The 15,678-nt window shown below is 44.2% G+C and overlaps 1 protein-coding gene across 2 annotated transcripts; it reads right to left on the minus strand.

Annotated features, from left to right (window-relative positions):
- Positions 1–1,403: 1,403 nt before the first annotated feature.
- Positions 1,404–8,282, minus strand: LOC309712403 (uncharacterized protein). 2 transcript variants are annotated; one of them, XM_082543141.1, is made up of 8 exons: positions 8,267–8,282; positions 7,855–7,894; positions 6,759–7,224; positions 5,901–6,069; positions 4,462–4,956; positions 3,821–3,888; positions 2,960–3,003; positions 1,404–2,042 (listed from the first exon to the last, which is right to left on the minus strand). In XM_082543141.1, exons 3-8 carry the CDS (start codon positions 6,957–6,959, stop codon positions 1,937–1,939), a joined length of 1,083 nt encoding a protein of 360 aa, XP_082399267.1. In that variant the 5' UTR covers positions 6,960–7,224; positions 7,855–7,894; positions 8,267–8,282; the 3' UTR covers positions 1,404–1,936. The 2 variants fall into 2 exon arrangements, with proteins under 2 accessions (XP_082399267.1, XP_082399266.1); XM_082543140.1 differs by having other exon boundaries at positions 8,163–8,276.
- Between the last annotated feature and the right edge of the window lie 7,396 nt (positions 8,283–15,678).

The raw sequence follows: 15,678 nt of genomic DNA on the forward strand, positions 1-15,678 counted from the left end.
TCTTTTATCAAAAGATATTTGCCATTTTTTAGTTTCTTTTAAAGTTCTTGGTTAGGTTTAGGGATTAAAGACCAAATCCAGATTATAATATAAAAATATTGTGACACATCATCAGTAGTGGGCCTTGGATTCATTGGGTGTTTTGGCCCTTACCAGTAGACACCCTCATAAATGGAGGCCCTGCCAGGGTTGATCAGGCCCCGGGGTGTGTCACTGGTTGATGTGAAATTGCTATTTCTCTTCTACTTTTTCCTATTTAGTTTTCTACAATTTATTTTCTTCTATCACTTCACTGCAAAACGATAAGTACTATTTAGGTCTTTAGTGCTTAAAGAGCCTCACTTCTTAAAGAGATAGAAAAGGTGAAAGAGAAAAGAGATAACATAGGAGAGAGGAGAGCCGGAACTGGGGCATGTGATCTGGCATCCCATACCTCCGCGCCCAGATCGGGCTGTACCCTCTACATCTCCACTGCCTCCCACAAACAGGAAAAAGAGCTGAGGGTAGAAGCAAAACGTTTTTTCATTCCTGCCTTATGTTTCACTACCATGAGGTTAACTGCACAGCCCCAGGAGCCCTGAAACAGCTGTATCAGTCAACAAGGCTTCAGGTCTATCACAGTACAAATTATAGTGTTATGTTTTCTACCCTTTTGATGCCCCCTGCTTAGGTAGCTCCACCACAGTTTGATCAATTCTGGGCATGTGTGTTGCGGATAGCTGACTGCCCAAGTGATCTCAGCCCTCTTTAACCACAGCCAGTGATTGGCCCACTCAGCAGTGTTAGCTAATTTTCTTATAACCTGCAGCAGCACCTGTCCTCTGGCTCCAATCTCTTTAAGCAGTTTTGCTATTGTACTGGCCCCTAACCCTAAATAGTAGTTCAGGTCGTATCGCTCTACAGAAACAGCTTAATTCTCTTTCTCCTATGACGGCCAATATTTGTTAGTAATATTCTAAAGCCAAAAACGACATAGTCCCAATATACAGGGTTAAGTGCTGTTAGAGCTCAGAGGGTTGACTTAAACCTCTAATAATCAATGTAGTTAAAATACTCAAAAGAATGTTGTCAGTGGTAATGGGACAAAGCCACATTCAATGTTGATTTTAATTTGAAAATATGTGTACATAATCTAACATGCTTATTATTTGTGGGGACATCACACTTGAAATGATTACTGGTAGTGCAATTTGACATTTTCTGTGTTCTATGTATACATTATATGTGCAAAGCAGAAAAAATAATATTTGCATAGAGAATGAAGTTATGTAACAGTGTAGGTGGATCAAGGCCAAGTCAATGTTGAGCATCTAAGAAAATTATGAAAGTTGATACTACTAGTAATGGAAACTTTCAGTCTCAACATCAAACAGTACTACAAGTTCTCATATCTCAATAGACCTTTGATTTTTTATTTTACTTTTCATTGACAGTACTCAGTACAATTTCACCAGCCTTCATACTTTAAACTAAACAGAACACCTGTTTACAATAACAACTTCATATGAGAAACAAAGGGAAACAGACTGATGGGTTTTATGGATTGAGTTGCTAGCTGTGGGTCATATTCACTGTAACAATTATAACAGCCTACACTCACTTTTTAAAGAATGTAGCAAATATAAATGCTGTACAAAAACATTCAAGTTAAGAACACAGAACTACTATTGTAGTTAACAACATAATATAAAGTCTTTTTTTACGTAACACAATGCATTTTAACAAGTATAAATATTTGTCTAACATTTCTAAACAATCAAACTGCTGAAAATGAACATATCCAGTCTGTGAACAGAGAAGATCAATGTGACATCTGGATGTATGGACCTTTGGTTCCACATATTTCTGAAAGTGTTCCTTGTAGACAGTACACAACTTCAGTTTTCAGACATTATATCTTACTTGTTTGTAACATGGAAAAACAAACATCACAATATCATAAAAAGACTTCCTCAGTGGCTGAAGGAGGTGGCACATCTGGCATGGCAAAGTGGTGTTGAAATTCACTGGCTGGCTCCCACGTGTCATCCCAGATTTTCCCACTGGAAAATATAATTATTGAAAGAAACAACACCAAAAACATTAATATCGTGTTGGGGATTACTTCGTGCTTTTTATGTTTAACACCAGAGGTGGAACATGATAAAGACATTTCCTTAAGTACTGTACCAAAATGCAAATTGTCATTTTTATGGATATTTTCAACTTCTGCTACACTATTTGTAATTTAGATGGATTACAAACAAAACACTACTGTACAGTTACACTCGACACATATGAAAGACTTAGTTATTGTTTTTCAGTTGAACAGTTCATAATATCCTTTCTGTGAAGTGAAAATAAAAATTGTTCAAATGTGATAATTAGTTTCTTTTGGATTATTATAAAGGCTGTTGTTTACTCTTTAATTTGTAGAGATTCATTGCTGTCACACAATTGTAATGCTAGAAATACAGTATGCAAAACAACTGAAAGCTTTCACAGTGTGATATTAGTACTTCTTTGGAAAGTTCAGAATCTGAATACTCCCTCCACTGCTTAGGCGATTTATCCTTTGGCACACATAAATCTGTGTAAGACATGGACAAATTCTCTCCACTTTGTCAAAATCCTGATAGCTTTTATATATTTCTTACAATTAATGTGAGTGCTCTTATGGCCCCAGCACAGTCCAGCTGGAATTATTCCCAGTACTTTTGCATCTCAGTGAGACACTACGTGTGTTTTCTGAACAGTTTCAAATATATTTCTTATTAAATTTGTTATTTTATGATTCGACAAAGATGGCAAAAAACTTTGCAATAATCCTTAATTGATTAAATAATTGAGATAGGATAAGAAAAAAAGCGAGAAGTAAGACGTGACAAAACACCTGGTTTTCCATTTTCATTTGTGCTCCAAAAAGGTAATAGATGGAAACAGAACATTCTCAGAGAATGAAATATCAAGAGCTTCTTACCAAACAGAGCAAGGCAACCAACGCACTTTTACTTCTGTGTTCCCCTAGACAGAAGGAATCAGAGAGGCAATCGTTAAATAACATGGTTAATGGATAGGTGTCTTCATAAAGCTTGTGTGTAATCCAGTGTGCACACCTGAGACACACACAGACCCATGTAAACACACTTTGATAGATGTGTAGGTATGTGTATGTAAGGCATTTCTGTTTATAAAAAAAATAATAATAGGATTTTGAAAAGCATGTATCCAATTGTGGCATTCACAAAAAATTATTTTGATCACAGGTTTAGTTAACTGCGTCTATCTGTTTTTGACTCTGGCTATGTTCTTTTCTTCGGAAAGTTTGACGTACTTGATACATCATACACTGACATAATCAATATCATCCCATTATGAATTGTTTGAATTGTGTCCATTTAAACACTTCAAACTACACATGATTATCTACTATTTATAGTGAGACAGGGCTGGTCAGCATATATCAGGATCTATAAATTGTGCTTTCTATGATCCTGATTCAACAAGAACAACTGAGGATATAGGCTTACACAGAAAAAAATATGATCCTTCCTCATATACAGTCATTTCTATGTTAGCCATGTAGGTTTTTGTAGCAAGATGTAGCAGTATTCAATGTCTGTGATTAATTTTGCAGAATTGTTTAAGAACAAACACATGAAATACAATACAATCTTTTAATGTAATTCCATTAATCATTTCCCTTCACTAATCTCAAAAGTACATTTGAATTTACCCATGTAGCACAGTTCATGGCTGTAGTGCATGGATGAAAACAACTTGAGATAGGCTTACTGTAAAAAGTCTACTGAAAAGCAAATTAAAACATTTTAAGTATTACCTCATTTATCCTGCTCTCAGTGACTTCTTCAAACTGGAACACCTTCTGCCTACTACATCTTCGACAGCCTAAGAAATGAAAAATTACATTTAAAAAAAACATAAGACTCTGTATACACAAGAAATCAAATATGAGTTTTCACTCAACAAGTGAAAATCTGTAATATCCTCCTGATTGCCATACTCCATTTGTCCTCTGGGGTCAAAAAGTGAACCCACCTCAGTTGAGTTTTTTTTTTTAAAGTACATACCATAAATTGTGAATCAATTCTGTGTAAAAACTTAGTTTCACTTAGGACCAACAAATTAACAAAAAAATTCACCCTTCATTTTGCAATTGAGTGCCACCAGACCTTGTTTATATAAATGCATACACTATTTGTTGAGAGAAACTAAAATGTTCTCTCAAAGTGCGTTTTAGTTTTCTCAATCCAATCAAGTTGAATTACAAAGTCCTCTTAACTAAAGTAAGGGATTGACCATATTTAATTATAGTCTTTTTATAGTGTACACCAAAATGCAGCTAAATAACTAGTGAATAATACTTTGCAATGGTTTGTTAGTTCTCTAGGACAACATATGTATCATTTTTGGGTAAGAAACTTAAAAATCTCAAGACATAACATGCAAAGCAATACTTACTCTTTCTCTTCTTATTTTCATGTTGGCCACCCTCACTTAAGGACTGGGAGATCGCGTGGCTAGCAGGTGGATGAAGAGACTGCAGAGATGGCTGGTCTGCGGGTTTAAAAGGTGGTGGAGAGGTGGGAGAGGTTGTTTGTGAGGTGCTTCTGTCTCTCTTCTTTTTTTGGAAAGACTGGGAGCATGGAACAGAAGAAGGAGATAAAGGAACAAGATTGAGAACAAAAACAGTCTCTGTCTGCTCGTCTGACAGGCTCTTTGGGTGCTCCTCGAGGAGCCTAGAAGATTGATGTTCCTGGGTGGTCATCTCAGGCTGCTCCTTGGCGAGGCTCTCTGCTTGCTTGTTGATCAGGGTCTCTGCCTGTTCTTCACTGGGGATCTCTGTGTGTTCTTTGATGTGGGTCTGTTTGTCGGCACAATGCTCCTTGGTGGCATTCTTGGACTGCACAAGCTGCTGTTCTGTGGGGGTATTGGGGTGCACTGGTGTGGAGGTTCCTATAAAACATATTTACTTTCATAAAAATATTTTTCAAAAAAGGCCTTATATTTAGCAGGAACTACACTTTGGCTATGTTCACACTGCAGGCGAAAGCGCAGCAAATCCGATTTTTTTGACCCTCTGCGACCCATATCCGATCATGGTCTGACAGTGTGAACGGCACAAATCCGATATTTTCAAATCCAATTTGGGTCACGTTCGTATGTGTTACTGAATCCGATACATAGCTGATATTTTAGAAAGCGACTGCTGTTTGAACGGTCCTGTCACATTAAATCGATCTTCCACGTCACTGACACAAGACAGACGCCAATTATCAGCGCCAGAGAAGCACCACAGAAGACATCATGAACGCTTCCTGGCCATCCAGCTAAACTGTTGGGAAGACAACGTTGGAGAAACGTGAACATTTTATTTGCAGATTCTGACAGAAGTCTGAAACTACCCTTTGAAGCACCGCTCCTCTCTAAAACAGCAATAAGGATCATTATTAGGCCATTTGTAAATAACAAAATAACTTAAAGCAAAATTGGGAAACATAAAGTCTCAAACAAGTCTTTATAATAAGGGCCATCAGTCAAAAAATACTGTTTGGTCTGGGTCTAAACAGAGCGCAATGTGTGTGACGTCTTCTTTTGCGCATGCGGCCGCTTTGGGCGTTCACACTAGAGCGCGTTTGCTGTCACATTTTATTTGTAGTGTGAACGAGCAGACAAAAATTCTGAATTGAGCATTAAGACCTGCAGTGTGAACGAAGCCTTTGATAACATATCCTTCAATGGTTATTTAATGACCTTAAAATATACTTACACAATTTGCTTAAAGATTAATGAAGTATTCTGATTGTGAAAGCAAGTTGAGACGACTTGTTGTGAAAAGTTGCTATATAAATTAGCATTAATTAACTGGACTGAAAGTATGCAACAGACTTCACTCTTACCCTTAGACAGTATAAATTCATAAGCCCTCTGCATCTTCTCCAGGAAATTTCTTGTAGTAGAAGTGGGGTCCAAATGGGTAATAACATCTGCTACCCACTTATGTGAATTCTTGTCTTTTTTACCAATGAATAAAATGGGCTTGTAGCCTATAGACTCAAGTTTCTGCACCTGAAATTAATAAAAAAAATAGTTGGCACAAATTAGTCAAACACAGCCTGTTGTTAAATGGTAAACGAAATGACTCTTATATAGCGTTTTCTCGTGGAGCACTAAAAGTGCTTTATACAACATGCAATATTAACCCATATTCACACCAGCTTCTTAGAAGTTTCCATTTAAGCATTCACACACAGCGATCGTGGCTCAAGAGTTGGCAGTTCGTTTTGTAATCGGAAGGTTGCCGGTTCGAGCCCCGGCTTGGACAGTCTCGGTCGTTGTGTCCTTGGGCAAGACACTTCACCCGTTGCCTACTGGTGGTGGTCAGAGGGCCCGGTGGCGCCAGTGTCTGGCAGCCTCGCCTCTGTCAGTGCGCCCCAGGGTGGCTGTGGCTACAATGTAGCTGCCATCACCAGTGTGTGAATGAGTGGATGACTGAATGTAGTGTAAAGTGCTTTGGGTTCCTTAGGGACTAAGTAAAGCGCTATACAAATACAGGCCATTTACACATTCATACTGATATGAATACATACAGCCACCACTGATGTATTACAGTTAAAGTAATTGTTTGTCTTTAGCAAAATGTAGATAAAATATTGTTGCATGTTCTCAAAAGCACATATGATGAGCTGTGTTAATGTGCCAGCAACATCTTATAACAACTTAATGATAATATATGAAACAAAAAAATTTTTACTTACTGCAATATGGGCAGAATCAATTATCCGGCAAACATTTCTGTTTTTCAAGACAACTTCTGCCCACTGGCTATCCAATGATTCTACTTTTTCTTTTAGCTTCTTTTTGCTGGACAGACTTCCGAAGCAGACATAGCAGGTTCTTCTGCTTGCCTGATTGGGAGTCTGGCAAAATGTACAGGGCCTGAATTTGGGGCGTGTCATGTTGAAACAAAGAATAATTACAGACAGAAAAGGCAGCAGACAGACAAAAGGCAAATTATAGGTTAACCAGCACACTGACAACAAGAAAAAAGCTGAAGAGTTAAAGAGACAGAAATGCGGATAGAAACAGAGAGACAGACCAATAAGGACAGCAGTAAGAACAGATACAAACAGACTGACGTGGCTCTTAAAAGTGCCTTTAGGAGTTTTTCAAAAAGCAGATGTAGGAAGGAATCAATCAATAATAGGCTGATTGATGAAGAACCTGTTTAGAAAAAAAAAAGTATTCAGAATTCAGAAGCACCTTATAAATAAATATATACATTAAACCCTATTGTAACGATTTAGATAAACTCTGTTTAGTGTCCATTTGTATTTCATTTGCAGCATAGATGATCGGTCTGCTATTTAATGATTATGTAATGCTGTTATTAAGTTTAAAATCGAGAGAGAGAGAGAGAGAGAGAGAGAGAGAGCCAGAATGAGAGAGAGAGCCATAAAGAGAGAGCTAGATTGATAGATAACGTCTATCTTCAATTTCAGCATCAACCCAATCTGGCAACACTGACCCTTATTAGAACCCTCAAACTTTACAAAGTGGCAACAACAGCAAACGTCAGCACACACTTCTCTATCACTGTACCCTGGATGATGATATATGATAAGCTTAACTTGATTGGCTAACAGAAATGAATTTAGCTAACTTACAGCACATGTGGTGTGGTAACATATATGCTATTAAATGTTAAGTCATTCGCTGTTCCACGAAATTGCTAATCTTAACCCATGGAACTGCTAAAAGCAGCTTTGTGAGCTCACTGTTTCGGGGTTTTCTTTTTGGTTTTAAATAAGAAAAATAATTTTAAAAAATCTACAGATTCAGATTCGCACTTACCTGTGGTACGATCGAGTACGTTGACGTCACTGCCGCTCATCTGATATGATAAAAAAATAAACTTTCTCAAAAATAAACAAGTGAGTCGCTGTGAATTCCTTAACAGCACCGAAAATGTTTTTGCATAATGTTTTTTTGCCGAAAATGTTTTTGCATAATGTTTTTTTGCCGAAAATGTTTTTGCCTAATAAAAAAGAACAGCTTTTTTATTAGGCATTTAATTTAATTTAATACGTAAGAGCGTGATTAGCCAAAGCAGACGGTAAAATGACTGCATGTATTCAGAGGAGTTGGAGAAGATATCTTACAGCTGTAGCAGAATGATCGACAGATTTCCAAATATCAAAAGGATTGTAGAACAGTTTATAAAACCGGTGCAATAAATTCACCCAATCGCTAGCTGTGCCATTACCCAGCATACATCGCTCACTCCCTCAATGCAAGAACCGATACACAAATAACAGCCTGTAATTAGTTTTTATCTGCAGTAACACAGTCCCTGGTGTAATGTTAATGTCCTCATCCAACCCCATGGCCCCGGTGCAATGTGGATGGCCTCAGTCAGCAGCACAGGACCTGGTGTAATGTGGATGGCATAATCTAACAACACTGGCCCTTGTGAAATATGGATGGTATGGTTAGCAACACACACCGTGGTGTAATGTGGATGGCCTTAGCTTACACCACTGTCCCTGGTGTAATGTGCATGATATCGGCCAGCATCACAGGCCCTAATGTGGATGGCATCAACGAGCATCAAAGGCCCTGGTGGGGTAAAGATGGCCTCACAGGAAGCAAAGGCCCTTGGTAAAATGTCGATGGTATTGCCCAGCACCACAGGCCCTGCTGTAATGTAGATGGCATCAGCCAGTAGAACAGGCCCTTGAGTATTGTGAATGGCATCAAGCAGCAACACAGGCCCTTGGTTAATATGGACGGCTAGCAGCACAGGCCCTTGTGTAATGTGGATGGTATCAGCCAGCACCACAGGCCCTGGTGTGGTGATGATGGCCTCACAGGAAGCACTGTGTAATTTGGATGGCCTCAGCCAACAACATTGGCCCTAGTGTAATGTGGATGGTATTGGCTAGCACCAAAGGCCCTGGTGTAATGTGAATGTCCTCAGCCATGACCACAGGCCCTGATGAAATGTAGTTGGCCTCAGCCATGACCACAGGCCCTGGTGAAATGTAGTTGGCCTCAGCCATGACCACAGGCCCTGGTGAAATGTAAATGTCCTCAGCCAGTAGCACAGGCCCTGTTGTAATGTGGATGGCCTCATCTAACAACTCTGTCGCTGGAGAAATATGGATGGGATTGGTCAGCACCACACACCCTGGTGAAATGTGCATGATATCGGTCAGCACCACAGGCCCAGGTGTAATCTGGATGGCATCAACGAGCAGCAGAGGCCCTGGTGTGGTGAAGATGGCCTCACAGGAAGCACTGTCCCTTGTGTAATGTGTATGGCCTTTGCCAAAAACAGTGGCCCTGGTGAAATGTGGATTATATTGGCAAGCACCACAGGCCCTGGTGTAATGTGAATATCCTCAGCCAGTAGTAAAGGCCCTTGTGTTTTGTGGAACGCATCAGCCAGCAACACAATCCCTGGTGAAATGTGGATGGCCTCATCCAGCACCACAGGCCCTGGTTTGGTGATGATTGCCACACAGGAAGAACTGTACCTGGTGTAATGTGGATGGCCTCATCCAACAGTACAGGCCCTGGTGTGGTGAAGATGGCCTCACAGGAAGCACAGGCCTTGGTGTAATGTGAATGGCCTAGGACAGCAGCCAGGCCCTGGTGAAATGTAGATGGCCTCAGCCGGCAACATGCGCTCTGGTGAAAGGTAGTCTGCCTCAGCCAGTGGTAGATGCCCTGTTGTGGTGAAGCCAGTAGTAAAGGCCCTTGTGTTTTCTGGAACGCATCAGCCGGCAACACTGGCCCTGGTGAAATGTGGATGGTATCATCGAGTAGCACAGGCCCTGGTGTAATGTGGATGGCCTCATCCAACAGTACAGTCCCTGGTGTGGTGAAGATCGCCTCACAGGAAGCAGTGTCCCTGGTGTAAAGTGTATGGCCTAAGCCAACAACAGTGGCCCTGGTGAAATATGGATGGTATTGGACAGCACCAAAGGCCCTGGTGTAATGTGGATGGCATCAACGAGTAGCACAGGCCCTGGTGTAATGTTGATGGCATCATCGAGCACCACAGGCCCTGGTGTGGTGATGATGGCCTTACAGGAAGCACTGTCCCTTGTGTAATGTGTATGGCCTCAGCCAACAACAATGGCCCTGGTGAAATGTGGATGGTATTGGCCTGCACCACAGGCCCTGGTGTAATGTGAATATCCTCAGCCAGTAGTAAAGGCCCTTGTGTTTTGTGGAACGCATCAGCCGGCAACACAATCCCTGGTGAAATGTTTAGTTGATCCCTGTATAGTTTAGTTCTAGCTCCATTTGTATTTACTTTCATGTTCAATAAACCACATTTACACCTTCACGACTGCCTGCATTTGGATCCTCCTTCATTTCCTCCACACGGCTCACCTCACTCGCCAAGACAGCAACACAATCCCTAGTGAAATGTGGATGGCCTCATCCAGCACCACAGGCCCTGGTTTGGTGATGATTGCCACACAGGAAGAACTGTACCTGGTGTAATGAGGATGGCCTCATCCAACAGTACAGGCCCTGGTGAAATGTAGTCTGCCTCAGCCAAAAGCACAGGCCCTTGTGTGGTGAAGATGGCCTCACAGGAAGCACTGTCCCTTGTGTAATGTGTATGGCCTCAGCCATACACAGCCATACACATTACAGGGACAGGAAGCACTGTCCCTTGTGTAATGTGTATGGCCTCAGTGGCCTTGGTGAAATGTGGATTATATTGGCCAGCACCACAGGCCCTGGTGTAATGTGAATGTCCTCAGCCTGAAGCACAGGCCCTTCTGTATTGTGGATCGCTCAGCCAGCAACACAAGCCCTGGTGAAATGTCGTTGGTATCAACGAGTAGCACAGGCCCTGGTGTAATGTGGATGGCCTCAGCCAGCACCACAGGCCCTGGTTTGGTAATGATGGCATCACAGGAAGCACTGGCATTGGTCTAATGTGGATGGCCTGAGCCAACAACACTGGCCCTGGTGAAATCTGGATGGCATCAACGAGTAGCACGGGCCCTCGTGTAATGTTGATGGCATCATCCAGCACCACATGCCCTGGTGTGGTGATGATGGCCTGACAGGAAGCACTGTCCCTGGTGTAATGCGGATGGCCTCATCCAACAACACTGGCCCTGGTGTAATGTAGATGGTATTGGCCAGCACCAAAGGACGTTGTGTAATGTGGATGGCCTCAGCCAACACCACTGGCCCTGGTGTAATGTGGATGGCATCAGCCAGTATCACAGGCCCTTCTGTGTTGTGGATGTCATCAGCCAGCAACACAAGCCCTGGTGAAATGTGGATGGTTTAGGACAGCACCAAAGGCCCTGGTGTAATGTGGATGGCCTCAGCCAAAAGTAAAGGTCCTGGTGTGGTGAAGATGGCCTCACAGGAAGCACTGTCCGTGATGTAAAGTGTAGGGCCTCAGCCAACAACAGTGGCCCTGGTAAGTGTGGATGGTATTGGCCAGCACAACAGGCCATGTTGTAATGTGAATGTCCCCAGCCAGTGGCACAGGCCCTTGTGTACTGTGGATGGCCTCATCCAGCAACACCACAGACCCTGGTGAAATGTGGTTTTTTTCGGCCAGCAACACAGGCCCTTGGGTAATTTGGATGGCTAGCAGCACAGGCCCTGGTCTGGTGAAGATGGCCTCACAGGAATCACTGGCCCTGGTGTATTTTCGATGGCATCAGCAAACAGCACAGACCCTGGTCTAGTGAAGATGGCCTCACAGAAATTACTGGCCCTGGTGTATTGTGGATGGCATCAGTCGTCAACACAGGCCCTCGTGAAATATAGGCGGCCTCAGCCAGCAGCACAGGCCCTACTGCAATGTGAATGGCCTCAGCCAGCAACACAGTCCCTGGTGTAATGTTAATGTCCTCATCCAACCCCATGGCCCCGGTGCAATGTGGATGGCCTCAGCCAGCAGCACAGGACCTGGTGTAATGTGGATGGCATAATCTAACAACACTGGCCCTTGTGAAATATGGATGGTATGGTTAGCAACACACACCGTGGTGTAATGTGGATGGCCTTAGCTTACACCACTGTCCCTGGTGTAATGTGCATGATATCGGCCAGCATCATAGGCCCTAATGTGGATGGCATCAACGAGCATCAAAGGCCCTGGTGGGGTAAAGATGGCCTCACAGGAAGCAAAGGCCCTTGGTAAAATGTCGATGGTATTGGCCAGCACCACAGGCCCTGCTGTAATGTAGATGGAATCAGCCAGTAGAACAGGCCCTGCTGTAATGTAGATGGCATCAGCCAGTAGAACAGGCCCTTGAGTATTGTGAATGGCATCAGCCAGCAACACAGGCCCTTGGTTAATATGGACGGCCAGCAGCACAGGCCCTTGTGTAATGTAGATGGTATCAGCCAGCACCACAGGCCCTGGTGTGGTGATGATGGCCTCACAGGAAGCACTGTGTAATGCGGATGGCCTCAGCCAACAACATTGGCCCTAGTGTAATGTGGATGGTATTGGCTAGCACCAAAGGCCCTGGTGTAATGTGAATGTCCTCAGCCATGACCACAGGCCCTGATGAAATGTAGTTGGCCTCAGCCATGACCACAGGCCCTGGTGAAATGTAAATGTCCTCAGCCAGTAGCACAGGCCCTGGTGTAACTTGATGGCCTCATCTAACAACTCTGTCGCTGGTGAAATATGGATGGGATTGGTCAGCACCACACACCCCGGTGAAATGTGCATGATATCGGTCAGCACCACAGGCCCAGGTGTAATCTGGATGGCATCAACGAGCAGCAGAGGCCCTGGTGTGGTGAAGATGGCCTCACAGGAAGCACTGTCCCTTGTGTAATGTGTATGGCCTTTGCCAAAAACAGTGGCCCTGGTGAAATGTGGATTATATTGGCAAGCACCACAGGCCCTGGTGTAATGTGAATATCCTCAGCCAGTAGTAAAGGCCCTTGTGTTTTGTGGAACGCATCAGCCAACAACACAATCCCTGTTGAAATGTGGATGGCCTCATCCAGCACCACAGGCCCTGGTTTGGTGATGATTGCCACACAGGAAGAACTGTACCTGGTGTAATGTGGATGGCCTCATCCAACAGTACAGGCCCTGGTGTGGTGAAGATGGCCTCACAGGAAGCACAGGCCTTGGTGTAATGTGAATGGCCTAGGACAGCAGCCAGGCCCTGGTGAAATGTAGTCTGCCTCAGCCAAAAGCACAGGCCCTTGTGTGGTGAAGATGGCCTCACAGGAAGCACTGTCCCTTGTGTAATGTGTATGGCCTCAGCCATACACAGCCATACACATTACAGGGACAGGAAGCACTGTCCCTTGTGTAATGTGTATGGCCTCAGTGGCCTTGGTGAAATGTGGACTATATCAGAATCAGAATCAGAATCAGAAAGGGGTTTATTGCCAAATGTTGAGCAGGTTTACAACATCAGGAAATTGCTGCGGTGCTTCAGTGCAAACATAGTGTCATAAGTTGCGCTTAAATAGACATGAAAAAAATAAAAGTAAGAATAAGAATTAAAAGTGCTACGTAGAAAGATATATGCATGAGATATACATGAGATATATACATGAGAATAAGAATTAAGAGTGCTACGTAGAAAGATATATACATGAGTGCAGGTGGTGATCAGTGCCAAACATGGAATGATGCAGTGACACAGCGTAGGGTCATGTGTTAGTGGCGGGAACAGTCATATGGTTATTGTTCATGTGTCCAACAGCAGAGGGGAAGAAACTGTTCTTATGGCGAGAGGTTCTGGTGCGAATGGACCGGAGCCTCCTGCCTGAGGGGAGCAGGTCAAACAGACTGTGTCCATGGTGAGAAGGGTCAGCTGAGATCCGAGCTGCACGCCGCAATGTCCTGGAGGTGTACAGGTCCTGCAGAGATGGGAGTCTGCAGCCAATCACCTTCTCAGCAGAGCGCACAACACGCTGCAGTCTCTGTTTGTCCCTGATAGTGGCTCCAGCGTACCACACGGTGATGGAGGAGGTGAGGATGGACTCGATGATTGCAGTGTAGAACTGCGTCATCGTCCGTGTTGGCAGGTTGAATTTCTTCAGCTGCCTCAGGAAGTACATCCTCTGCTGGGCTTTCTTGATGACGGAGGTGATGGTGGGCTCCCACTTCAGGTCCTGGGTGATGGTGGTACCCAGGAAGCGGAATGAGTCCACAGAGGTGATGGGGGTGTCAGTCAGGATGATGGGGGGGAGTGGGGCTGTGTGCTTCCTGAAGTCCACAATAATCTCCACTGTCTTCTGGGCATTCAGCACCAGGTTGTTGTGGCTGCACCAGGACACCAGACCATATTGGCCAGCACCACAGGCCCTGGTGTAATGTGAATGTCCTCAGCCTGAAGCACAGGCCCTTCTGTATTGTGGATCGCTCAGCCAGCAACACAAGCCCTGGTGAAATGTCGTTGGTATCAACGAGTAGCACAGGCCCTGGTGTAATGTGGATGGCCTCAGCCAGCACCACAGGCCCTGGTTTGGTAATGATGGCATCACAGGAAGCACTGGCATTGGTGTAAGGTGGATGGCCTGAGCCAACAACACTGGCCCTGGTGAAATCTGGATGGCATCAACGAGTAGCACGGGCCCTCGTGTAATGTTGATGGCATCATCCAGCACCACATGCCCTGGTGTGGTGATGATGGCCTGACAGGAAGCACTGTCGCTGGTGTAATGCGGATGGCCTCATCCAACAACACTGGCCCTGGTGTAATGTAGATGGTATTGGCCAGCACCAAAGGACGTTGTGTAATGTGGATGGCCTCAGCCAACACCACTGGCCCTGGTGTAATGTGGATGGCATCAGCCAGTATCACAGGCCCTTCTGTGTTGTGGATGTCATCAGCCAGCAACACAAGCCCTGGTGAAATGTGGATGGTTTAGGACAGCACCAAAGGGCCTGGTGAAATGTGGATGGTATTGGCCACCACCAAAGGCCCTGGTGTAATGTGGATGGTATTGGCCATCAGCCGGTAACATGCGCTCTGGTGAAAGGTAGTCTGCCTCAGCCAGTGGCACAGGCCCTGTTGTGGTGAAGCCAGTAGTAAAAGCCCTTGTGTTTTCTGGAACGCATCAGCCGGCAACACAATCCCTGGTGAAATGTGGATGGTATCATCGAGTAGCACAGTCCCTGGTGTGGTGAAGATCGCCTCACAGGAAGCAGTGTCCCTGGTGTAAAGTGTATGGCCTAAGCCAACAACAGTGGCCCTAGTGAAATGTGGATGGTATTGGCCAGCACCACAGGCCCTGGTGTAATGTGAATGTCCTCAGCCAGAAGCACAGGCTCTTGTGTATTGTGGATCGCATCAGACAGCAAAACAAGCCCTGGTGAAATGTGGTTGGTATCAACGAGTAGCACAGGCCCTGCTGTAATGTGGATGGTATTGGCAAGCACCACAGGCCCTGGTTTGGTGATGATGGTATCACAGGAAGCACTGGCAGTGGTGTAATGTGGATGGCCTGAGCCAACAACACTGGCCCTGTTGAAATGTGGATTGTATTGGCCAGCACCAAAGGCATTGGTGTAATGTGGATGGCATCAACGAGTAGCACAGGCCCTGGTGTAACGTTGATGGCATCATCCAGCACCACAGGCCCTGGTGTGCTGATGATGGCCTTACAGGAAGCACTGTCCCTGTGTATGGCCTCAGCGTAATGTGT

Source organism: Aulonocara stuartgranti (genome assembly GCF_965226115.1).
Source record: "Aulonocara stuartgranti genome assembly, chromosome: 1".
Taxonomy (NCBI): domain Eukaryota; kingdom Metazoa; phylum Chordata; class Actinopteri; order Cichliformes; family Cichlidae; genus Aulonocara; species Aulonocara stuartgranti.